This window comes from Lissotriton vulgaris, chromosome 5 (assembly GCF_964263255.1).
Source record: "Lissotriton vulgaris chromosome 5, aLisVul1.2, whole genome shotgun sequence".
In the NCBI taxonomy this organism is placed as follows: Eukaryota; Metazoa; Chordata; class Amphibia; order Caudata; family Salamandridae; genus Lissotriton; species Lissotriton vulgaris.
This window is the reverse complement of record NC_141693.1, coordinates 823,133,659-823,160,778: the sequence shown is the minus strand read 5'-3', so window position 1 is coordinate 823,160,778 and position 27,120 is coordinate 823,133,659. Positions and strand designations below refer to the sequence as shown.

The 27,120-nt window shown below is 47.2% G+C and overlaps 1 protein-coding gene across 3 annotated transcripts in view; it reads left to right on the top strand.

Moving 5' to 3' along the window:
- The window catches only part of LOC147711650 (polyunsaturated fatty acid 5-lipoxygenase-like), an 836,408-nt gene that overhangs the window by 421,582 nt on the left and 387,706 nt on the right, over positions 1 to 27,120 (top strand). For all 3 annotated transcript variants that reach the window (XR_015295955.1, XR_015295954.1, XM_086922316.1), the window contains exon 5: positions 12,488 to 12,594. Coding sequence is in view for 1 of the 3 variants with exons in the window: in XM_086922316.1 (XP_086778442.1) it covers positions 12,488 to 12,594 (107 nt within the window). In the remaining 2 variants the exon portion in view is untranslated. The remainder of the gene's footprint in view (positions 1 to 12,487; positions 12,595 to 27,120) is intronic.

Below are 27,120 nucleotides of genomic sequence, written 5' to 3'. Positions count from 1 at the left end.
TCTTCTGTCTCCCTCATCCTCCAGTAGTTTTTTACTAGGGTGCCTTGTCTGGCCATAATCTGATTTTTTTAATCCATATTCTAGGCGGATTTGTGCCTGTGTGGTATGTAGCGGTATTGAAAACAGTCTCTTAAATAGTGTGGATGCCTCTTTTCTATTCATGTAATATGTATGTTGGTAAATTATTCCCACAATGTGGGCTTTAGTGATTTTACTGTTCTTTAGGCAGATATTATTGTCCTGAGGATGAACCTGAGATTACAATAGGTTCGAAACGTCGTCGACTTAACGCACTAAATGCATAATTGACTTATGAATCTGTGCATGCATATGTGTTTGTTGTGGATCTTCTGTTTATGATTTATGATATTCAGATGAACCTACTTTGCCTACAATTCCCCTGTTTTCTTGTGTCCCTCCAGTGTGTTAGTTAGGACATCGGCTGGTGTCCCACTTGTATCACACTGTATATTACGTTTTCCTTTCTGATCATGAGAAATTAAACTGTCCGGCTGGACATATGGAGTATAGTACTATCTAGTCTATATTTATTTTTGCATGTACTCTTTCTTGTCTAGGGACCACTGTCTCTGTTAGCGTGTTTAGGACTGTGGCATTTTTTGTGTTCAGCATTTCCGAGCTGTATGAAATGGAAGGTAAACATTTTGCAGCAATCACTTAAAGCAGATGGCCGGTGGAGCATCCTGTAAGTTTTTTCCTTAGGGTTTTAAAAGTGAACAACAGTTGTTTGACTTTCATACGGCCTTGGTCCAAGTGTGATTTAAAGTTAAGCTTACAATCTAGCTGAAAGCCTAGGTATTTATAGCACATAATCCTGGTCAATGGACGCTCACCCAATTTCCAGGAAAAAGTATGCCTTTTCGATGTTTTATTAGATTTGGAGAAAAACATAACTTTTGTTTTTTGATGGTTAATCGTGAGTTGGTTCAAGGTAGTGTAGGCTCCTAATTCTGTAATCAGTTTCTGCAGGCCTATAGGAGTTTGTGCTAGCAGGACGATGTCTCGGCATATTGGAGGCACAGTGTCGTTTTTTTTCCCAATTTAGGAGGGTTGGCTTGGATTAACCGAAGGCGCTTGTCAAGATCGGAGGTGTAAATATTAAATAGGCAGGGTGCTAATACGCAACCCTGTTTTAGCCCATTGAATGTTGGAATTTTGCCAGTTAAACTGGACCCATCTCCTTTCTTGATTTGGACCCGCATGTGTGAATACAGATTGATGATGGCCGTCAGGAGTCGTCGCGGGACCCCCCAGTCTTGCATTTTTGCCCATAAATTAGCTCTTGAAACTTTATCGAAAGCCACTTTTTAAGCAGGCATACAAAGGCCTAGATTTTGCAAATGCTTGATTGGCTATGAGAGTAACCGCTGAAATATTGGTCAGGGTGCCCATCCCTGCCCGAAATCCAGTTTGCTTGTAGGGTGTTAAGTTTGATCCGAGGACCCGAGCCTCTAACTCAACCAAAAGGTTAGATGCGTATAATTTCGCCTCCACATCTATCAATGCGATCAACCTGTAGTTGGAGGGATCAGGGCGGGAACCCGACTTGTGGATTGGGTTAAGGATACTTCCTCTCCGGGACTCGGGGATCAAACCACATGTTATGGTTTTGGTAAAAAGGGGAGTCAGAAGGTAAGACCAAAATGAAGGGTCATGCCGAAACAGGGCATTTGGTAGTCCATTGGGACCTGGAGCTCCCTCAGGTTAACATTTTTTAATTATTTTTAGTACTTGTTCAGCAGAAAACGACTAAAACTGCAGGCGATTCATGGGTCAGAGTATTGTTGGCTTGTCCTCCGCCGCCGGCCCCATTTGCTGTTAAAGTCCCGTTATTTGGGGCAATTGAAGATCGAGTTTCGTTATATAGGCATTCGATGTGGGCTCTCCAAGTTGCTTCCATTAAATCCAAGTTATGATGTAGATTCCTGCCGTTAGTTAACTGATTGATTTGATCCCAGAAGCGCTTGGAGTCCCTTAGTTTACATGCATGGAGAAGTTTTGCCCAGATATGTTCATTGTACTCTTTTTTGGCCAATCTTATGTCCCTTTTGTGCTCCTTTCTTGATTTTGCAATTAAAAGCAGGATTCCCTGATGGTGTTCTGGTCCCCGCAATCGTAATTGTCAAGGTACTTATTTAGTTGTCGTTTTTGTTTCCTCAGCCGTTTGGTGTACCAGGCTGCCCCCATTGAATTTCCTGCTTTATGGCCATGGACATACTTGGAAAATTTGTTGTTTATGACGTGGATGAAGAACTCCCAGGCCTTTATGCTGAGTGTTTCTAGATTAGATCTTTCCAAGAGGCTGGTATATATGCATGTGATGTCCTCAATATTTTCCTTATTCCAGCAAAGGCGTTTAAAGTTATAACCTTGTGTTAAAAAAGACATCCCCTTTGGTTTCTCTGGAAATGCGAAACTTCCTAATAGAGTGAAAGATTATGGTTGGTGGTCGCTTTCCGCCCTATCTTTTATTTGAAAGTTCTCAATGTACGGGAAAAGGTTGTAGTCCGTAAAGGTGTAGTCAATGGTTGAGCATGTTTTTTGGGTGACCCTTGTGTGTGCTGGGAGCCAATCTGTAGAGCTTTGACCATTGAGTACACACATTGAGAGATCATTCAGGCGGGCTGCGCATCTCTTACCGAGGGAGACCTGTCGATTGGAGGCTAATATAGCCTCTGTTGTGTCCTTATTCCTGTCATGTTGTAAATTCATGTTTAAGTCGCCTGACAGTATGATGTTGGCATCTGGGTAGGCTAGTTTTAATGTTGTTAATGATGTGATTAGTTTTTGATTCTTACCCTCTTTTGTTTGGATTCCAGGTGAATATAGATGTTGAGTATAAGAAGACTGTGGGACAACGAGGCATCTAATTTGACACATAACATCCAAGAGCAATCTAAGTCTACTATAGAAGCATACTATGGGATTTCTATTGAAATAAAAGTGGATAGGCCCCTTTTTGCTCTTCCGTATTTAGTGGCTCTTTTGGCCGGATTCTGAAATTCTTTGTAACAGCTTCTCCGGCTCTTCTTCTTGGCAGTCTTCTTGATCCCAAAAGAGTTCTCTGAAGTCTTTTCTATCCCTAAGATGTCCATCAGGAGGCAAGCTCTACTTCAAGCCCTTGGAGAAAATTCTAACAGCCGGATGATGAAAGCACAGTCCAGTCCTTTCCTTACCCAAGACAGAAGCAACCACTGCAGGCCAACCCCTCAACATGCAGCATAGGGCCAGTACTCCTCCTCCAGCTTTCCCACTCCGTCTTCCTGGCAGGCTCCTTATTTATACCAGCAAATCCTTTGTCCTCTGAAGGCAGAGGGGTCTGTACCCAGTTCAAACCAGTTTTGGGTGCATTCTGCCAGTGTGCGCCTTCTTCCTTTGTCGGTGTAGGCCAGGGTCATCGGACGCACCGCAGGAGGTGGAGCCAGCATTGTGGAGGGAAGGCACAGACATATTCAGGTCCCAGGTGCAACTCCTCTCACCCATCTACATGTAGAGGTGTCCCTTCAGCTCTGTGCTGAGTCACCCTGTCTCCTGGAGTCTCCCCAGCCCCTTTCACTCACAAACCAGACAGACAATACACAAGCTAGCAGATGCAGGCTGGATGGTTAGGTCAGAAAATACCTACTTTCTAAAAGTGGTATTTTCAAACACAGAATGTTAAAATCAACTTCACTAAAAGATGTATTTTATCATTCTGAGTTCAGACATACTAAACTCGAATTTCAACAATGTTCCCTGAGTCAGTCGGGATTATAGGATGTTACTTATAATTAAACTGCCCACTCTGGCCTATGGTGAACAGTAAGCCTTGCAACAGTGAAAAACGAAGTAGGCTGTAATTCACTATCAGGACATGCCACACACACCAGGGCATGTCCTATCTTTCACATACAATGCACTCTGCCCAGGGGAGTACTTTGGGCCTACCTTAGGGGCGACTCACATGTAGAAAAGGGAAGGTTTAGGGACTTGCAAGTGTGTGAACTTGCCAAGTCGACATGGCAGCTCCAGGCTGCTCACAAGCTCTGCAGTGGCAGGCCAGAGTTGCACTTTACGGGCTGTTTGCGTGGGGGGCACAATCCAGTGCTGCAGCCCACCAACAGCATTTGATTTATAGGCCCTGGTACTTGCAGTGCACTTTACTAGGGACTGACACATAAATCAAATAAGCCAATCATGGAAATACCAATCCATAACATAGTTTACACAGAGAACATATGCACTTTAGCACTGATTAGCAGTGGTAAAGCGAGTCCTAAAACCAACACACACAGGACAGGAAAAAATAGGAGGATAAAGCAAAAAGTTTACGGATAACCCTGCAAAAAGGGCCATTTCCAACAGCTCACACGACAAACATTTAAATGTAATTTGTCTGAGCTCTAACTTGGAGCATGTACACACCTCCTTAATGGTTAATTTAGCGGTGGAAGGGTACCACTGGTACCTGTATTTTGAATCCGGAGGTCTCCCTTTGGCGAAAGACCATGGAAGGTGGTTCGGTCATGAGGCAGCTCAAAGAATTAAGGGTGCAGAATTTGACTCATATGCTATTTGTTTGGCATTCTCTTTGTTGACAGTGCCGTTAAATTACAGAACTAACGTTCTCTGATGACCAGTTCAGAACTGTGAAGCAGCAATAATTTGTCCACATTGGGCCCTATTATGGGTTGTGGCAAATTGTATGTGGCAAATCCAGAAGGCTGATATTACTTCTACTGCTCAGAGTCTCCACATAGATTTCCTGCAAATACAAGATAGACCCTCTGAAGGGAGAATATCTGTGAAGACCCAGATTTATTGGGTGGAATTCTGCAGAATATGCTGGATTCTGGCGCCTTAAATGCAGACATTCACCGTTTACTACATGCTTGAGTAGGTAGTAAATGTCTGTAAAGACTCCTGTTCTTAATGACAATGGGTGGGGGAAAGTGTTGCCTTTGTTGAGGCTTGGTGGGGACCAGAGCACGTGTCCTAAGTACAATGTACCCCTTTACCAATGCAATGTTACCAGACAGATTTTCCTGCAGATAAAATAGAGTTGTGATCTAGCTGTCTATGGAGCAGGTAAGAAAAGATTTCCATTTTTAGACATATATAAATGTCCCAACCCTGGGATATCAGTGGATTGTGCATTCCACATTCTAGATGTAATATGAATCTATTAAATTGATTAAAGCTGTGCCTTGATAATGTTACTAACAATGTTATTTAGCCTTCAGAATACTTCCTGACCTCCTAGTGGCACCCCTAGCTCCCCATGCTCGTGTAGACCCTCCTAATCTTCTGTTTGATCATCACACCTGCAGAGTGCCCCACAGAGAGTTGTTGCAAGGGGAGCGCAGTCAGAATTCTAAATCCTACAGACTTTAGAATCCCCAGGACTCGAGCTTAGTGCTTAATTTACGCCAGAGGTTGCCATCACCATCATGAGGACGAAGTTGGCAGGAACTACTGGGACTAAAGTTCCCATTTTGTTTCGTGTGTTGGAGAAACAGTTTCCATACTGTTTCTGAAGAAGTAACAGTTCCTGAAAGGCAAATTCCGTCAGAGGGCAAAGGAGGTGTGTGCTCTTGTGCTGGAGCAGAAAGGAACGGACTGACACTTAAAGAAGCTCCTCCTCGCCAGGGTGAATGATTCCTGAAAGATGTGTAATTGTGTGCAATAGAGGGATTACTTAAACTGTGGAGACATGTTATAAGTGCTCGCTGGGAGACTCGGGCCTTCTTTGCTGTCAAGACATTGTGCAGCACGAAGGTCTTAGAGAAACAAACCTGTGAGGTTTCCACACCACGTTGCTGGTAATGTGCTCCCCCCAGGACAGTTTGGTGTCTTCATCTTGTCAACGTGAACACGGGCCAACTCCTTCAGTGCCAAAGTAAGAACTGTCGCTCGAGATTGTAACTTAAACCAGTTTGCAGTCGCCTTTTCTCAGTGCTTCTCTTGGCGCTCGCCTTCTTTCATTCTTTTAAAATGGCGTCGCAGATATCGGCTGGATCTTTCTATTTTGCTTTTGTTTCTGAGCTTGCTAACCCAGCTGGTCTCCAGCGTTACCGTACCTTTCTCTGCATTGCTTGGTTTACGTTCTCTGCTTTTCCCCCTTGCTTGGGTGGGATCTTGCCTGTCCCACTTTTATCTTTATTTGCTACTTTTTTCACAACAGAGGCCTGGGCGTTCAATGTCCACAAAAGAACACAAAGAGTACTTATATGGAAAAGTAAGTAGTAGCTTTTGCGATAATAAACGGACATTGCAATGTGTAATCTGCTAGTCAGAGGTTCCAGTCCTTATGGGATACCTCACAGGTGTAGGTTAAGTAGAGTAACAGTAGGGAACCATGTGTAACCTTATAACGGATTCTAATCCCAGTCAGAAAACTCGGTAGGTATATCTACCTGCTGCAGAGATCCGTGCTGTCCCCTGTAGGCTAGGGAAAGTGCTGTGGGTTAATGCTCCTGCTCAGAGATAGATGTGTGTGTCATTTATTGCTTGAGGTCCAGTCACAGTGTAATAGATCAACTGCTCTGCAATGATCTGTGACGCACTTGTATTTACATATAGGTTAAAACCTAACTGACTTATCGAACAAATCTTTGATGTGAGGGTCACGTGACAGCCACTGTGCAAGCCTCCCAATGTAGAAAATGATACTGACCCTGGTACTGTGCCTTGCCGGGCAGGGCCTGCAGAGCACTGCCATAGCTGCCATTTGTAAGCTAGTTCTGAAGCAGGCTGATCTGGCTTTTGATTTGTTATGTCCATTCTTTCCAGTGGTGTGAGGTGTGGCAGGTAGGCACTGCCTTTTTGAGACATACATGTGTTTACCTCCTAATGTCAACGATTAGTACCAGAGTAGATAATTTGCAACGAAGCCAAAACCTAGACAGAGTAGATATATTACAGTGTAACTGGACAGTCAGTACTGCTCCTCAAATTGCACCGTTTTTTCTAACTGAGCCAAACCGTTTTCGAAGCCACATTTTTTTTGTGATCACGCAATCTACTTATTTTAAAATTCGAAGTCTTTTTTATTTAATATTTGAAAAGAAATTGTAAAATTTGCAAACCCAACTCCGACTTCTCTTCAGATGTTAGTAGATTGAATATCATTAGATTTCGAAATAACACACAACGGCAGAAATGTGATATGAAGCAATAAGTGAAAAAGGTATCATTGAGGACTGCCAGGACATTTTAAGCAGGGAAGTGGGGGCTACTCAAGTACATGAGCAAGATAAGCCTGGGGGAGATTCGCCTACCACTACGCAAGAGGCAATATGCCCAGTAACCACCATCCCAGAAATGTTCAGAATGGGCATAAAGCACAGGGTGGCCTCCCCGAACCAGCTTGGTCTGCAGAGTAATCGTAAGGGGGTATGGCAATTTTGTATGCGGGAGGAGCTAAGGAGAAGAGCTCAGTCATCTCTCATATTGAATCTGTTGTTGCCAATGACCCCATTGTTTGTGTTAATAGGTTTACAGTTTTGGCAGACGTGGAGCCACATACAGAAGACAAACCCATTGTTATTAGCGGGTCCCTTGGTTCGCAGCCCCAGACGGCAAGCTCTGGCTGATATGGTCAATCTAGTCTCTTTATTAAGAGACGAGATTGAAGGTCTGAAAACATTGGTTATAAACTTAACTAATGCTCCAAATGGCAAACAATGTGCCCTTCGTCAACAAAATGTACCCCCGTAAATACTGCTGCTACATCTTCTACTGCTTATCCAATCCAATCTCAGGGCACTAGACAGGCAACTGGGGGTAAGCCTGCAGTAAAATTCAAGGGGCCGGCGCCTGCCCAAGCGGATGGGGTCACATCGGTCTCAGGGTCTGCTGCTAATCTGAACTCAAAGACCTTGAATTCATTAGGGAGTGACCCTAGCGGGGCCAATAAGCTTAGTGCCAGTATCCAGAAACCTCAGTTAGGTCCTATAGGGGGGAATGCCAGACCAGGGTTGCAACCCAGGAATGGATCAAGAACCCCATCTGAGTCTATTTCCCACACAATTGTCCCGCTTAGGCACCACACCCAGGGTAGCTTCCCACCAAATATTATATACATGACAAATGTCCCAAAGCACCACACACGATCCAATGGAACAAGGGAGGGGGCAGATTCTCTGACAAATAAGGCCATACATTGGTTAAGACAAGTTAGAGGGTGTCGATCGATAATTAGGGAAGACATCACTAGAGCTAGGAGGATGAGCCACCCAGAGTCCCCACAGGATGTCATCGAACTAACATTGGTTTCTGATACACCAGCAGAGGATCTATTCAAGATGGAGTATAGATCTAGCTCCCCTGCCTACTCTAGCATCCAGCTGAGGAAAATGCCCCCATTGCCTTTCTCAATAACTCTTGCTATGGACGCAGGGATGACGGGGAAATGGGCACCTAGGTCCAGACTTAATTCCATCGATTGACTGCCCCTGGGGGAGGTTGGAGAGGTTTCCACTGCCCAAAAGGCACCCAAGCAGTGGTATCCCCTGGAAATGTGTAGTGGGGTTAAAGAAAGTGAACACTTGGGTCTGGTAGGCTCCTCCCTTATGCCAGTGATTGATCTAGATAGCTTGGTGGGTGGGAGGGAACATGGAATATCCAATAAAGAGACAGTAGGAGATACCGATTCCTTGAATATACCTGGCTGACCGATCTTACATCAGGGTATAGACCTAATGTTATGGTAGGTAGCATATTGTCATGGAACATCGAGGGACTAGACCCCAGATTGTATTCACCTGAATGGGTATCATTCATACGTGGGTATGATATCTGTATTTTCCAGGAGACATGGGCTTGTGAGCCCCTGTTTCTCCTGGGGTATCTTAATTTTTATATCCCCGCAGTGTAGGGCCCAAAGGGTAGACCCAAAGGTGGGTTTACGATTTGGGCTCGCCAGTCACTTTTTGATAAAATAGCAGAATTCCCCACAGGCAACAATGACATCCACCACATAAGATTGTACACTACCAAGGGGGAACCATTGGATATCTACAATCTATATAGAAGGGGTTCAAACGGGGGGAAGTCTCCAGTTTTGGCAGTACTTGACCAGTTGATCGAAGACCAACCAGGCAATAATAACATGCTAATTGCAGGGGACATGAATATGACTTTCGAGCCACTATCTATTGAAGACTGGCAACCGGGAGAGGAGGCAGACTTGGAGTGGGGGGTCCCTAAGCTGGGTTTAGACCCCGTGAGTAGATGGTCCGCTGAAGTTATCCAGATGAATGCCCTATGTAATGAAAGGGGGGTAAGAGCTCTGAATGGAAGGTTACCAAGTGACAAACAGGGGGCTATCACCTTTAACAATGGACGATGGCAAAGCAGAATAGATTATGTTTTCTGTAATTTGGCGATCTGGCACTGTATGATTGACATGAGGGTGTCCAATGGGCAGGAGAGCGACCAAAATCCTCTGTGTGTCACTCATAGTTATGGGGTGGGATTGAGGATGGCTCAAACACCATAGAAGTGGGGATAGCTGAGATCGCTCCAACGAACGATATGAGGAGAGTAAAATGGCCCAAAGTAGTGGTGAACCAAGAGGCCTTGGACAGTATCAGCAAAGAACCGGCGACCACCACGGTCGCCATGGAAGGCATTCTGGAGATGGGAACTGAGGGAGGTATGGTAATGGAAGACATCACTAAACTCCATTGTGAATTCTTTAGCCTCATAAAAAGTCACTTCTATAAAACAGCACATGTGCAGACCGGTAAGAAAACCCCTCCACACCAAGCAGGGTGGTATAACGACCAGTGTAGGGCAGCAAGAAGTTCACTGGGGAAGGCTATTAAGAATAGCGACCCAGCTGCCGTGAGGGAGGCGAGGAAGGTGTATAAGGCTAGTGTTCTCCATGTTAAAAAGGATTGGGACCTCAAGGCCGCTAGTTCGGCCAAAGATTCCAGACTATTCTGGAATATAGTTAAGTGGGGGAAAGGTGGTATCCCCGAATCGCCCTCAAACTATGTTTCGCAGAGTAGCTGGATGGATTATTTTGGGCCCCAATATAAGTGTCGGCCGGAGGACATCCTGGGTGAACCCGTGATAACTACTGCCTTTAAAACACCACCTTTTACCAAAAATGATGTAGTAATGGCCCTAGATTCAGTAGCGCGGGGTAAAGCCCCTGGGCCGGATGGGGTGCCCGCTGACGTCTTCCTTCACGATAAAACCTGTTGGGGGAAATATATCCTGAACTTGGCGAATGCGATAGCTCTAGGGGCACCAGTGCCAAAATAATGGATGGGGGCAGTAATAATACCCGTATTCAAAAAGGGGGATAAAACCACACCGGGGAACTACAGGCCCATTAGCCTTATAGATACGGTCCAGAAGGTCGTAGGTAAAATGACCCTAATAAAAATCATGAATTGGGTGGAAGAATTTAATATATTATCTCCCTATCAAGCGGGCTTCTGTAAATTGACCAGCACAATAGACCAGATTTTCCGGTTTACTTTGCTATATTGGAAAACAGTGCAGTTGGAGAAGGGTAGTCTGTATGATGCTTTTATTGACTTGTGTGCAGCTGTTGACTTAGTACCCCGCTCCAACTTATGGAAAGTCTTAAGCGAAATGGGCATGCCGGTTGAGACCCTCTCCCTGGTCATGAGATTACATGAGGCTAATTACGCAAAGATCCAGTGGGTTAGGCATGGTCAGGTAACTGAGGAGTTCCCAGTGGAAAGAGGGGTACGCCATGGCTTCAACGCTTTTTTCTTTATATATCAATGGTATTGTGGAGCGTATGTTGTCCGCGTCTGTTGATGCTCCAATTCTGGAAGGTTCCAAAACACCAATACTACTTTTTGCAGATGATACACTGATATTATCTAAAACCCCTAGTGGCCTCCAGCGTGCCCTGAATATCTTCGAGGACTTTTGCAGGGATCGTGGGCTAGAAGTAAATGTGGCCAAAACAAAGCTCATGACTTTTAATCCTCACTCCAGCTTCAGAGGGAGCTTTTTCATGAACGGCCACAAGGTGGAATTAGTATCAGACTTCGTTTATTTGGGAGTCCATATAGATAAGGGTGCTAAGTGGAGGAAGCATATGGAATTGGCGGCCCTCAAATTCCGCCAAAATACAGGTGTCATAAGTGCTGAGCATAAAAAATCATTGACTAGGCCAATCAAGCCAGCACTTCAAGTATATGAGGCCAAAGCAGTTAGTTCTGCATTATATGGCGCTGAGCTTTGGGGTTATGACAACCTTGCCCCACTAACACTCGCAGAACACAAATTCCTCCGAAACCTGACTGCCGTGCCCAAAAGTACACCCATGAAGCCGCTGCGCTGTGAGTTGGGCAGTAAAGCTATATCCGATATGGCTAGATTGCGACCAATGTTATACTGGTGTCGCATCTAGGTTACTCCAGAACTTGCCCATTATGCAAGGGGCTTCCTGGATGTAATCAATCGTGACAAGTTCCACAGGATTGGATGGTTAGGCGACCTGCGTAGATCACTGGGGATTCTGTGTATGAATGAGCTTTGGGAAAAACCAGAGGAGGCCCAGTTCCCGGCTAAAGAAGTCATAAAAGCAAAGTACTGGGAAACAGTAAACCAAAGGATTTGGAATGATGCTGATGCTTCTACTCTTGAGGGTCAGTACCTTGAAGTGAAATTTTGCCCTTCCCTTGAGCCTTACTGGGACATTAAGACTAAGCCCCAGGAAAGGAAGTTATACTTCCAGCTCAGGGCGGGGTCTTTGCCTATCAGATCGCTAACTGGAAGATGGGCAGAAGCCAATTCTTATATTTGTCCATCCTGTAAAGTCTGCACAGAGACTATTGGCCATCTATTGTTCGCATGTGCAGCCTATTGTCTTCCACGACGGGTCTGGTTGAGGGCTATGTGTAAACAGCTTGGCACAAGGGACAGTGCTGTGGCCCTCAGAATAATATGTACCAATTCCTCCTCTACCATTGGTGTGGGTGTTGCGAAATATCTGGGCTGGGCATGGGCCATTAGAAGAACTTTCCTGGTGTAACAGTAGGATTCTCCTAGGAATGCAGCCCCTTCCCTGCCTTTTTGTTTAGCCATCATGAATTTGCTTACAAATTGATATTATACTTATTGATTTATGTGTTTTAAAAAGGATTATTAATGGAAGTCTTGAAGCTTTATTTTTAACATTCCCATTATTGTAAATAGGTATTAAAATAGTAGTACTAATGTTACGAATGTGCGATTTTACATGTGTTCCGCTTTTATGAGTTTTTTTACCTCGAATAAAGCTTACTTGACTGACTGAAAAAGGTATTGTATAAACTGGAAAAATAATGATTAGTGTAAACTAAAAAAAGTATAGAATTAAATAGTATGGGCTTTACCTTGATAAATCTTAGATTGTTATTTTGTTTCCCCTCACACTGAATTAAATTATAATTATGCATGAATTGAATGCATAAAACTCTGTAACCGTGCGCCACTTATTATTTTTCCGCAGGATGGAGAATCTCTTTGTTAACAGCTTCATGCACATGTTTCAATCTTCCTGGAGTGACTTTGCAGATTTTGAAAGGATCTTTGTCAGGATCAGCAACACTATTTCTGGTAAGCTTGCAGATTTTGAGTTTGGGGCTGACATAAAGTTTACTTCCTGCCCTATGTTATGTTATGTTATGTTATGTTATGTTATGTTATGTTATGTGTTATGTTATGTTATGTTATGTTATGTTATGTTATGTTATGTTATGTTATGTTATGTCTAGAGACCAGGATACCATTCGAAGTTGTAGGGCCATATACAAGGCTGCCCAAAACTCAGCTAAAAAGAACTGGGATGAGGAACGTTGGAGGGAACTGCTTGAGGCCTGTCAGGGGCATAACATGATTAAATTCTGGCACTATCTCAAATGGGGCAATCGCCCCAATGATGCAGTCCCCTCAAATTCTGTGGAGCCAAAGGAATGGGTCTTGTATTATGGCAATCAATTTATAGCTAAGCCTAATACTAGTGCCATACTGTCTACCATTACTAGTGATGAAGCCCTGTTATTTACCCCGGTGAAGTCCTGTTATTTACCCCAAGTGAAGTAAGGACGGTCTTAAAGGCTATACCGAGTGGTAAGGCACCGGGTCCTGATTCTATTCTGGCGGACATCTTTAAACAGGACCATGACCTTTGGGTCCCTTACCTGACAATATTAGCTAACGCCCTTGCGAAAGGAGCAGGGGTTCCCGAATCATGGTTGGGTGCTGAGATCCTCCCAATTTATAAGAAAGGCGACCACTCCGCTCCGGCTAATTATCGACCAATTTGCCTTATCGATGTGGTTCAAAAAACTGTGGCACGTCTTCTCTTGGGCCGTATTCAGTGTTGGATGTCGGATTTTGATATTCTATCGCCATTACAGGCAGGCTTTCGCCCGCATATGGGGACCATTGAACAGGTATATAGGTTTATGCTTTTATATTGGAAAGTGGTACTATTGGGGGGGGCCTACTTTTTGCGGCCTTTGTAGATCTCAGGTCTGCTTTCGACCTAGTGCCCAGGTCTAAGCTGTGGGAAGTCTTACTTGAGTTGGGCATGCCAAGAGAGCAAGTGGCATTACTTATGAACCTACATGCGAATACCTATGCCAAAGTGAGATGGGGCAAGACAGGAGAGGTGACCGATAGATTTGCGGTCGCTAAAGGGGTTAGACAGGCTGCGTATTAGCACCCACCCTGTTCTCCCTGTTTATTAATGGGGTGACAAACAATTTTTCTAACTTCCCGACAGATGCGCTCTCCCTTGCGGGTATGAAAGTACCCTTGCTCATGTTCGCTGACGACACGCTCATAATTTCTAAAACGAGGCAGGGCTTACAGCTTGCTTTGTCCCGTTTTGAGCTTTTTTGCAGCGAACATGAGCTAGAGGTGAATGTTGGAAAGACCAAATTTATGGTCCTTCGGGGCCCAAGAGCTGTTAAAACCAAGGTTAAAATGAGTGGGGTTATCCTGGATCAAACAGAGGTCTTTACATACTTGGGTGTTACCCTAAGCTGGAAACCTCAGCATGACCTCATGTCCCTTAACACCATGCGCGCTAGCGGAATTCCGCTAGCGCGCTGGGTTTTTCAAAATCGCACTTTGCGTGACGAGCTGGGCTCGTCATCAGCGTGCGAGCGGGCTACGCCATGACGAGCCCAGCTCGTTATGAGCAGCAAAGGGGTTAAACATGCCCAGCTTGGGGGGGCTTTACTGAAGGAGCATTCCAACTCACTTACTAAACCCCTGGCCCCACTGATTAAAATTTATGGCTCAAAAATGTTACCTTCTATTTTATACGGAGCTGAACTGTGGGGCTTTAGCGACTTATCTAGACTTAAGGTGGCACAGAACAAATTCCTCAGAACAGCTATAGGTCTACCCCAATCCACTCCTTGCCTCCCCGTATTGTTTGACTTGCGATGTAACTCGATAGAGGATGTGGTACGTTATAGACCACTGGCGTTCTGGCGGCGCTTGTGGACTACACCGGAACTGTCCATATATGCCGAGGCCACTTTGGAGATAAAGGTATTACAGGGGGCTTCTAGGTTTCCCTGGTTATCCGCTGTTAGATCATCGTTGCTGGATAAGGGATTGGAGGCTCTGTGGGTAGATCCAGCCAGCGTAAATTTCCCACCCAAGAAAATCTTCAAAGAAATGTATTGGAGAAGGATCAAGGAGAAGAGACTATCTACTGTGTGGGGGTCCTCTATGACCTCGGCCTTTCTAGTTAACAAGGAAGTTCCAAGCTATGAAGACTACTGGGACATTATAACTAAACCACTCGATCGAAAATTGTATCACCAGCTGAGAGTGGGCTTACTCCCCCTACGTGGGTTAACACACTCTTGGAATCCAGAAAGTAGTGATAAATGCCCCTTTTGTATAAAGGAAGTAGAAACTATTGATCACTTCTTATTTTGTTGTCCAATGTACTCACTACCCAGACGAGTCTGGTTAAGACCTGTATGTTGCTCATTGGGCACTAGATCTGCAAGTACTGCATGTAGGATATTGAAATCGGATACTTCCGCCTATATTGTCATTGGTGTGTCAAAGTTCGCTAGCTGGGCCTGGTCTTTAAGATCACAGAATCTGAGTTCTTGAGCCATATTTTAAGTAATGTTTGTGGGTTAGATGATGTCTTAAACACTTTCCTTTTAAGAGTTGTTCTCTTTCTTATGTATTGAGTCATGTGTCTTTTCGGTGTGATATGTAATACTGTTTTATCCCAGGTTTTAATGTGTACATTATTAATGGCGTTTTAAAAAAAATGTTTTTAATAATTATGAAATGTACTTTATGCTCAATGTATATTTGTCTTTTATGATACAAATCGAAATAAAGACCTCTTGACTGTTATGTTATGTTATGTTATCTTATGTTATGTGCCACGGAGCCAGAAACTGTGGTGGATTGTGCTGACATTATCTTAAAGGGCAAGAATATCCCGGGATTGTTATCAACCAAGTGGTTAGGGACCAACAGAAAATATGTTACAAAAACACTAGTATGAGGCAAATGATGTCTGTTCATTTGTGCAACTTTTCCTCGCCCTCATGTACTTGCCCATGATCAATGACAAATTAAGACACTGTTCATTCGTCCCCATACCCCTTCTAAAGCCATATTGTTTTCGGGACATGAACCCAGAGGCTTCTGCCCAAGCCTCGAGGCCCGCTAAAATGACCCTCCCCAACACCTTGGCTGTGGCATCGATTAGAAATATGGACCTGTAACAGACCTGATCTTCTCTATTCCCATTTTTATAGACTGGTACCACTATTGCCTCTTTCCAAGACGATGGGACAGGGCCTTACTGCTCTAAAAACATTGGTTAGGTGGGGTGCCCAGAGTTGAGGATTACCTTTAAGCAGATCTAAGGGTACCCAATCCGGGGGCTTTCAAACGTATCCCCTTCGTTAGCGCATCCTCGATCTCGCTCACTGCAAAGGAGGAATTCAATTGATATGCGGTTGTAAGGTCTATTGGGGCGTCTAAGGAAGACTTGTGGGGTGTAATTCACTTTGGGTTATATATACTGCAAAAATGGGATTCCCAAACTTTTCCCAATACTATTAAGTCCATACCCTTTGTTTCCTTCGAGAAAAGAGGGTGGTTTATTACCTCCCAGAAACTTCTGGAGTCTTTAAGTGCGCTTGCTCTCTCTAGGTCCTCCCAGGCTATGCTTCTCCGTTCTTCTTTTCCTCTTATTAATTATGTTTTTATAGGCCTGCTTAGCGTTTTAATTAGGGTTTTATCTCAGGGAATTCCCTGCAAAACCTTCTTGAGGTTCTTTTGTGCCCTTGAGTGATCAGTGTTAAACCATTTTATTTCCTGGGCTTCCCCTCTTCCAATTCTCTTTGCTAGTTTTGTAGATACATCCCTACAAATTGACTGGAAGCCCTTTATTACCATGTCTGGGGAAGAATATTGGTCCAAGCATTCAAAAATTGGAATATAAATTAGTTTTAACTATATTGTCCTCGGGGGGCATGGCCAAGCAGCATGGCCGACAGGACGTGAGCTCCGTCGGCTCCCTGCAGGCCGCCACTTCAATCCTGTAATAAATCTCCTAATAGGGCTCATGGGCAGAAAATAAAGGTGGCCACGAGCCCAGACTGCAGTAGGCTATATCCTGACCCACTTTGGGGCTGCTGGCAGGCAGAGAAGCGGAGGAGATGGCCCGGACTGTCCGGGGGCGGGGCCGACGGTAATCGAGGCGGGGGACTGCGGCCTACCTCCGTTAGTCGGTGGCGACCTGACGCCGGAGGGTCCACTGCCACCGGGGCCTCCCGCAGTGAGAGGGATGACAGAGATGGACCGGGGCCTGCTGCCAGCTGGGGCCCCGCTGAGGCGAGTGTAGCCTGCGGCCGCCTGCTCTAATGCGGAGGGCTCGGCCCGGACTGTCCGGAGGAGGGGCCGCCGAAAATTGAGGCCGGGGACTGCGGCCTGCATCCACGAGAGGAGGGCAACTGGCAGCCGGGTGGCCCACTGCGATCGGGGCCTCCCGTGGTGAGGTGAGAGACAGAGACGGACCGGGGCCCTCTGCTAGCTGGGGCCCGATGCAGAGAGAATCCCCTGTGGCTGCCCGCATCGGCGGATGGATCGGCCTGGACTGAGCAGAGGCGGAGTGGACGTGGCTGGAGGCCGGGGTCTGCGGCCTGCCCCTGCGAGACGGGGGTAACCTGACACCAGGGGGCCCACTGCCATCGGAGCTTCCAAAGTCGTATGGAGTGACAGTGACGGACCGGGGCCCACTGCCAGCTGGGGCCCCGGCGTGGAGGGAGTCGCCTGAGGCCGCCTGACTTCTGCAGAGAGATCCGAGGCTGTCATCGGAGCGGGCCGCACGGGGCCTGGAAGGCCCAGGGAACGTGACCGGTGCCCCGCGGGCCTGCCCCCTGGAGCGGTGATCCAACCTGGAAGACGCTCGTTGAGTCGGGGGCCTCGGCGGTCTGCGGGCTGCAGGGGGCCTGGAGTTGGACCCACGTACCGAGGCAGGTGAGCCAGGTAGATGGATCGTAGGAGTGCCCTCTGACCCTCCTGCGCCGGACTGGTGGAGTAGTGGTTGGACGGAGGGGACACCCGTGGCGGCGGGACTCCCTGAGAGCCTGCAGTCCTGTAGGTGAGGCTGTGGTCCATTGTGGAATGACGCCCCTGGTGGCCTGGTATGAGGCAGCTGCTAGTGTTGGGATGGCGGGGAGTTCCCGGGAGCCGGCCTAACGTGGAGAGAGCCCGGGAGAGTGGCAGGGACGGTGAAGGGGCTCCTGCAGACTCTGTGGATTGCCGGGGGGTCCGCTGGGCCCCCTTGTTGACCGACGTGCACGTGGAGTGGGACTGCCCGGCTGGGCGTCACCCTGATAGGCTGAGACTGGCCCCGGACGCGGCATTGGCATTGAGTCCCGCCATCGTGGACATTTGTGGAAGGGCCTCGGTGGCGTGAGAGGACCACAGTGGTGGGTTGATGCGGAGGTGGGTTGATGCGGACAGTGGGTGAGTTGGAGCCTGGCGAATAGATCATGTGTCAACTTCATCTGCACGGGTTGTAGTGTGGGGCTTGAGGGACTTCCTTCGCATCCAGGGGAGCCTTGAGGGAACTCTTTTCCGATGTCCACAATGCGTAAAGATAGAACGCCCCGGGCTTCACACCCCAACACCATAACGCAATATACTATGCAGCGGCTCCCCTCGCAGAGGATCACGTGCCAGTCGGGACTGGATGAGGGGGATCCGACTCCTGAAGATCCCTCCCGGGCGGAACTGTTAAAAGCGATTCAGGGGTCCCATTCTGCCCCGGAGCGACAAATTGAGACGGTATCCATCGGCGTGAATTTCTTACGGACTGACCTGCGCAAAGTGGCCGACAAGGTTACGGATGCGGAGGGGAATGTCACACAATTGCATGGGGAGGTGGCGTCCCTAAAAAAAACAGTCTCGCAACTTACTGCCACGACGGAGGTGCTGGAGCGGAGAGCGGAGGATGCAGAAGGGAGAGCACGCCGCAGTAACACAAGGGTACTGGGTATTCCGGAGCGGGCGGAGGCAGGCAACCCGGAGCGCTTCCTGGAGCACTGGATTCGTACTGTAATATGTCCTGCAGGTCTGTCAGACGTATTCGTGATTGAATGAGCCTATAGAGCGTTGGTACCGCCACCGAGGCCAGGAGCTCCACCACGGGCCCTCATTGCCAAGATCCTCAACTATCGTGATAGAGACTGCATCCTTAGAGCGGCAAAGGAGTCTGCGGATCTAACGTTCGAAAATGCCAGGGTCTCCATTTTTCCGGACTACACCCAATTGGTCCAGGACCAGCGGAAGTCCTTCCTGAAAGTTAAACAAAAATTCCGGGAATTGCACCTACAGTATATGCTGCTCTACCCGGCTAAACTTAAGGTTAGTTCACAGGGAAAGGCGCACTTCTTCGGAGCCCCGGAGGAAGTCTGGTAGTAGCTTGAGATTAGGGGGGATGCCCTTCCTCCGGGAGAGTGGGGAGGCAACCGCAGCACATGGGGGACACAACCACAGAGGAGGCGTACCAACAGACAACGACGTTGGTCGTCCCGCACAGATGAGAGAGATGAGGGAAGAAGAGTGACTGTGGGTGAGGATGGAGCCCTCCAACTGGATTTGCTAGAGTTTGACCGCTTGCCAACGAAATCAAAGACTCCCCCGCCGGGAGAAGTACTCGTTCCGGATACGCTGCAGCCCACCACGGATATTATTTCACCTACCAGTGCTACGATTCCAGAGATGGCTGGGGCGCAGGGGTCGATATTGGAAGCCCTATTTTGAGGAGCGAAGGTGGTACAGCTTGGCTTTATGGACTCTGGGCCTGGTGGCTGGCGATGACAGGCAGTGCGGGGGCCACTACCTAAGGGGAGGCTGTACTCATTCGAATGTTTCAGGGGGCGGGGAGGCTTGTTGGAGAGCGAAGGGTGGGACACACAGTGGAATCCTTCACTGTAATGGCCTGAGTCCTGCATTTATGATCTGATAGCGGCCTTGCTGGGAGCTGAGTGGGGGGGGGGGGGGGGGGGGGGGGGGAGTTGTTTCATTTCTCTGTTTGGAGGTTTAGTCGGGTTGGCGGATGGGGTGGCTGTGCACGTCCTGGCACCAGCATGGGAAGGGCATATCGGCTGGTTGTGTTGTTGCTAGTACATTGCTCGCGGGTGGGGGGAGTGTCGGGCAGGGGTTGTTGAAGGGGAATGTTATAGGAATCGCATGTATTACACTTCGGGCACGGGGTTGGAGGGACACCGAGGGTAGCATTCTGTGGGGTGCGGGATGCATCAACAAGAATGGGGTACAAGTTTATGAGCTGGAATGTGAGAGGATTAGGCACATGCACTAAAAGATATAGAGTCCTTTCTTTGCTTCGTAGGCATGGGGTCTCAATTGCATGCCTCCAGGAGACCCATCTCACGGACGAGGGGGCACAGAAGTTGGGTAAAAAGTGGAGGGGTCAGGTATTCCACTCCTCCTATTCTACATATGCTAGAGGGGTGTTGATTTAGGTGGCGCCTGGGGTCCCATTCGCACTCCAGTATGTAGAAGCAGACATTCATGGCAGATTCCTGCTTCTCAGGGCAAAATTAGATGGTAGCCTTCGATCTGGTGAATCGCTCCAAATTATGGTCTATTCTGTTGGAAATGGGAGTAGATGCACCCTTGGTGCACTTCCTTAGCGATCTTCACCAAGATCTAGTGGCAGCCGTCAGGGTCACGCAGGAAGGTAGATGCACAGACAAATTTAGTTCCTAGCGTGGGGTCAGACAAAGTTGCATTTTAGCCCCCCTATTGTTTACAATTTAAATCAATGGCTTGGAAAAATTTCTTGTTGGGGCAAGTATGGATATTCCGCGTGCAGGGGGAACGGATATACCGGTCCTCCTGTATGCGGACAATGCCGTACTGATCGCACGCACAGGCCTGGGTCTACAGAGGCTGCTGGACAACTTTGGTACATTTATGGAGTCCCTAGACTTAAAAGTAAATAGCAACAAATCCCATGTAATGATTGTCGGGGCCCGAAGGAAGATTCCCAAGGTTAAAACATTCAGATGCCTGGGTGCGAAGGTCTCTAGGGTCCCGGTTTTCACCTACTTGGGAGTACTCTTCGACGAGAAGGGTAACTGGGGAGCTCAGCAAAAACATAAAAGTAATGCTGTAACAAGATCAACAGCAGCCCTCCTTAGCTTCGCTGAAAGGTTGGGATCGAGGCCCATGGAGGCTATGCTGAAAATATACAAATCTAAGTGCTGTGCAATAGCCTCCTATGGGGCATCGATCTGGGGGTACGCGCGTGTGGACAAAATGCAAATAGTTGAAAATAGGTTCCTTAGATCATTACTGGCGGTACCGCAGTCGTCTCCGACTCTGTCTGTTCATTCAGAACTAGGACTGGGTTATATAGCAGATTATCTAAAAGCAGCCCCATTGATCTGTTGGGCCAAGACGTGGCTCAATGAGGAAATTACCCTTAATCATCTTATTCTCAAACATTGCCTGGCCCTTGATAGAGCAGATAGTATCCCATGGCTGGCATACATTAGAGCGGTGTGTATTAGACTTGGACGCCCTGAGCTATATACAACCCCGGAGGATATAAGGAAAGAGGACCTGGCGTGGATTAAACACAACTTCCGAAGCATGCTAGAGGCAGATAGGGAAGAAACGGAGCTGAAAAAACTAGGAGTTAGAAGCATTTATGTTTTACAGTCCTCTCCTGACATTGAACCCTACCTTAAGATTGTCACCAAGCCTTTCCATCGCTTTCTGCTGACAAGATTTAGGTTTAATTTAATTCATCTCACTTTAGGAAGTTTCCCACATTGGGGAAAACCAGAGGACTCCCCACCATGCTCCTGTGATGATTTTTCTACATAGGACACTCTCCAACTGATTATGTTCTGTGAAAAATTTTCAAAAGCACGTAAAAGATTCTTATGTCCAATACTACGTGAAGCGGGGTTTCTGCAGGTCAGACCCGCACTTCTAGATCTGCAACTGCTGAGTAGCGCGCGTATCATTTTTAGCGTAGCCAGTTTCTTAGTGGCCGCTGCCAGAGTAAATAATAAAAAAGATACTGACATGCACTAAGCAAAGCGGTCTGAGAGGAGAGGGGGGGGGGGGGGGGGGGGGTACCGAGTCTTTTTATTCTGTAAAGTGAATTGATGTTTTTATACTCTTTTTATTATAGTACACATTGTGGTCCTATAGACAACGTATTGTTTTGCACAATTTATGATCTGTAAATAGTGTATATATATGATTGTCCACAAGTGTATATATATTTATTTATTGCATTAATTGCATCAATTTTATTGATTTTGTGCACAAATGAATGTATGTATTGTTGTTTCTTTTATGATTTTAATTAATCGAAATAAAGAGCTTTGACTGACTGACTGAGATGGTAGGAACACTGTCCTTTTGAATACATATGCACATAACGTGGATGATCCGGGCTTCTTTCGGGCTCTTCAGGACGTCCTGATTTACGATTTGGGGGCTCCAATCCTTTGGATGGGGGATTTCAATTGTGTTCTGGACCCGGTCCTAGATAGGTCCCCACCATGGGAGGGCACAAAACCCTGAATGACTGCCCAGCTTTAGGAGGTCATGGAGAATATAAGGGGCCGTGGATATTTGGCGTCAGACAAACCAGACGCAGGAAGTTTACACCTGTTTTTCCCCCACTCATAACACGTATAGTCGCCTCAATAGGGTTTTAGTTGCTAACGTGTAGAGTAACATGTCCATAGAGGTGACACACCAGGTGCACTTTTTATCCGATCATTCCCCGGTGGCATGCCTGTTATGATGTGGAACCCCGGTTTCCCGCCCTCGAACTTGGAGGTTTCCGGCGGATATCCTCCGTGACTGAGTGGGGAGGGCACATGTGGAGACAGCTCTCGGGGACTATGTGGACCTTAATTGGGAGGAGGGGGGCCTATCGCTGGCCACCAAATGGGAGGCCATGAAGGCGGTGGTGAGGGGAGCCTGCATGGGACTCACGTATGGAGTCCGGAAGCAGCTTCTACAGGATCTACAGGTGGCGGAGGATGCACTATTAAATGTCCAAGCTGCGGCGTCTCCTGACAACCTGCAGAGGGAGGAGGAGCAATCGGCTCGCGGTAGGGTCCATGATATTCTGGACCGACTTGACAAGTATACTCTAGGCCAATATAAGCAGCGTCTCCATAGGGAAGGGGACAAGTCGGGCAGCTTTTGGCTTGGATCCTTCGGAAAGAGCAGACCCCGGAACGTATTGTAGCTTTGCAAGATTCCAATGGGGATGTGGTACATTCGGAGCGTGCCATCCTCGAGGTCCTCGGATCCCACCTCCAGCAGGTATACACTGCGGACCCAGACATATCCGCGGCTTCTTATTCCCCTTATCTACAGGGACTGACCCTGCCATCCCTCTCCACAGCGGACCAGGAGGAACTGGATCTGGCACTAACGTTGGGTGAGGTGCTTGCAGCTCCGGCCCGCCTGCCACGCGCGATGTCACCGGGGAGTGATGAATTCCCACCAGAGTTTTATCACGAGTTTGGAGACACACTGTTGCGTCTCCTCTTACAGGTCTTTACCGAGGCATTTAAGAACGGGTCTCTCCCGCAGAGCATGTCTAGTGGGGAGATTTGCATGATCCTTAAACTGGGGGGGGGGGGGACAAACTCGACCCTTCAGCGTTTCTCCCGATCACTATGATCAATACAGATGTGAAAATCTTGATTAAGTTATTGGCCACCCGTCTGGCACCGCATATGGTGCATTTGGTCCACCCGGACCAATGCTGCTGTATTCCTGGGCGTAATACCGCCATGAACCTACGGCACTTAAATCACATCACACACGAGGTCCAGGGGTCAGATGAACAGACGGTAATAGTAGCCGTTGACCTCACCAAGCTGTTCGATACAGTGGACAGGGGTTACTTGCAGGAAGTCCTACGTGTGATGGGTTTGGGACCCAATTTTTGCTGTTGAATCCGTATCCTATATAAATCTCCCCGGGCTAGGGTACGGCTGGGAACGGCGCATTCGGAGGAGTGGAAATTGGGACGGGGTACACGACAGGGGTGTCCTCTCTCACCACTACTCTTTGCCCTGGCTATAGAGCCTTTGGCCGTCCGGATCCGTTCGAAGTGGGGCATACGAATGGGAGACACCTGCAATAGTATCTCCCTATATGCAGATGATTCCTTCTTTATCTGAGGGCCCGAGAAGACGCTTCCAGTGTTGCTCCATCAGCTGGATAGGTTCGGCGATGCGTCGGGACAGACTTAATACACACAAGTCCCTGATTTACCCGTTGTCGGGGCTTGAGTTGGTGCCCCAGGACGACCTTCCGGAGTTAGGGGTGCGATGGGAAAGAGATAGCTTTCGCTATTTGTGTATTCATGTGGCCTCAACGGAAGCGCAATCACTGGCCTGCAATATTGATAGGGTGATTAAGTCCCTGCAGTTCTCTGTGTCCTTCTGGAACACCCTGACGTTATCTCTCATGGGTCGACTGGCCGTCGCTAAGATGGTGATGCTGCCTAGGACACTTTACATATTTCAGAACACGCTATGTCCTCTTCCCATTAGGGTCTTTTGGACCCTCAACATGCTACTTACGTCCTTACTCTGGGCGGACCGGCGTAGTAGAGTAGCCCTTCATACAGTGGTGCGCTCCTATGAGGAGGGTGGCCTAGAGGCCCTGCGTTTTGATTTGTATTATTATGCTGCGCAGCTGCTACCGGCTGCCAGATGGTTTGTGGATGCAGACGTTTGGGAGAAGCAACTATTGGCGGGTAGAACAACGGTACAGGATTTGCGGGAGGCTTTGATGCGGGGCAGGGGGCCAAAGTGAGACTTTGCCCTATGGTGTTTGGCACTGATTCATAGAGAGAGTGTTGCGAACTGTGCCCTTCCACAGGGACCTGCCGATCTGGATCTGGCGCCCATGGTGACAATGGAACAACATATGTCCTTCCGGGCCTGGCGGGAGGGCAGCTGTGAATCCCTGGCCGACCTATACCCCACCGAGACCTTTCTGACCTATGAACAAGCGGAGGAGGCCTTCGGGCTTCGAAGAGGGCAGTACCTGCATTATCAGGGGCTGCACGATGTAGTGCGGTCGCTTTGGGCTCAGTATCCAGAGGCGCCCCCAATGACTCACACCTTGAATATTCTACTGTCTTGTGGCAGGGTATGTAGACTTCTCTCCCTACTATATGCTGCCATGCGTCGGGATTCGGCCCCGCCAGTGCCACCAGCATGGGCGGCCTGGGAAGCGGACTTAGGTACACCACTGAACCAGGGACAGCGTAAGCGAATAGGGGCCCTAACACAGAAGGTATCTTGTAACGCACGCTTTAAATGAATACATTTTAATTTCCTGCACTGCACCTACCTCACTCCGATCTTATTGAAGCTTTATTCCCCAGACAGGGGAGATAATTGTCTCAGATTTAGCGCAGAAGGGGCAGGGTTCCTGCACTTGGCTTGGGACTGCCCGCTAATCCAGAGCTTTTGGGCGAGCATAGTGGATCACATAGCGGCTATGACGGGACTCCGTATCACACTGACACCTTTGCACTGCCTGCTGGCGATGGTCCCTAGGCCGAAGAAACGAAAGCTGTCCTATAGATTAATGCAACTGATGTTGGTGCTGGCCAGACGCATGGTGGCTATCACTTGGATGGGTGGGTCAGAGGGCCCTGGAGATACCCACGTGGATCAGAGGCGTACAAGAATGGTCCCTAGCAGAAGAAACACATATGCAACTACAGGATTGGGGTTCCGGAGACACACTTCCCACAGTGATTCAGAAGGTACGAGTGGCGAGCTATTCTCGACGCAGGGATCGGGATCGGAGGAGGAGGCCGGGGGAGTCCCCTAAGGTATAGCTAGTATACGGTGTAGTGTAGGGGCTAGTTCTGTACTCACAATGATATTTGTTTCTATGTATGTTATTCTGCTATGCCTTCTGAGTGTTTGTGTATCTCGGTGAAGCCTCTAGTCAACAAATGTGCCTTAATGAGTCAGTCTTTGTGTGTACGTGCTGTTTTGATGCCAATTGGGGGGGGGTTTATGAATGTATATATATATATATATATATACATTCATTATATATAGTATATATATATATATATATAAAACTGAAAAATAAAGTTTAAAAAAAAACTATATTGTCCTCAAATTCATATGGGTTTATACTATTCCATTTCAAACTCACCCCTTGATTTGAGTTATACTGGAGAGGGCGGCCATCCCCTTACGCCCTCCTGGGCTATTACATATACAGAGGCAACAAGGGGGTTATGATTGCTGACGTTATTAGGCTCTATATCAAAGCTCTTAACCCACAGAGTATTTCCTGGATATCCACATAAAATCAATTACACTTTCCCTTTCTCTGCCCAAACAAGTAGGATACCGTATTTGGGGGCTGCTAACCAGGTTGTCAACCAAAAGCAAGTCATCTACAGTACTAATAGCATTTAAAGTGTCACCCTGCGGGGTGTGTACAAAATGCAATTGCCCCTCCATGTCTGATAACCCACACACTTGTTGTGAACTGTGCTGGCACAAAGAACAATTAAAATCCCTCACCCAGTAAATACACAGAGGTTGCACTTCCCCGCGATCCTATCTATTTCATCCTTAAGGGTATCAATATTTTCACAACTGTTCTGATCAAAAACGTTTTATTACCAGTTTATCAGTAACGTCTTGGACTGAATTAATTCTGAAATTAGAATAAGTTGATACCAAGGGAAATCAGAGATAGTCTCCGCCTTGATGGACCCATATTTGACGGAGATCAGGGTCGCCAACCCTCCTTTTGCCCTCCCTACTTGTGAGGCTATTGCATGAACATTGAGAGAATAGTAACCATCTAACTCAATGTTCTCTATACACCATGTTTCCTGAACACATATAATATCAAAGGCCTTGACATACTCTAACCATGCCTCATCCTCTAATTTCGTACTGATGAATGCGATATTCCAGGAAACAATTCTATTCAAGCCAACTCTTTGGCTCCTTATCACTGGAGCTTCCTGGTTACTGATAATAGCAGGTCTAGTAGGCATAAGGTCCTGGTTATGCCCCCCACTCCAAAATTAGATGTAAATTGCGAAGTGGATAAATCAGCCCCGGTCTCTATTCCATGTTTATCGCTACAAATAATAGATATATTCTTTTGGTGGGGATACACACACTTTCCGACCTCTCTATTCCCTTTTATTCTTACCACTACTTCAGGGTCCTTCCCTAATGGAATGGCCCATCTGGTGTTACCATCTTGTATGGGCTACTAGGGTTGGGAGGTAGTCAATCTATGTCAGTCAGGCATGCCTGGTCATTGAGCAAGAAAAAACACTTATGGAGAGTGGGATCTAAGTTCCCTCTACGAAATCAAGTATCTAGAATGTATATAGTTGCATTTGATTGCTACACCAAACTGTACTCTTTTGTAGGCTAACAGTTTACATTCATTGTATATTTTTCTATGCCAGTTGATCCTATTAACATTCACAGTTTGAATTGCTTAGGTGTCTGCCAACATGTTTGTCAGCCTCATCTTCTACTGCCTGCTAGATAC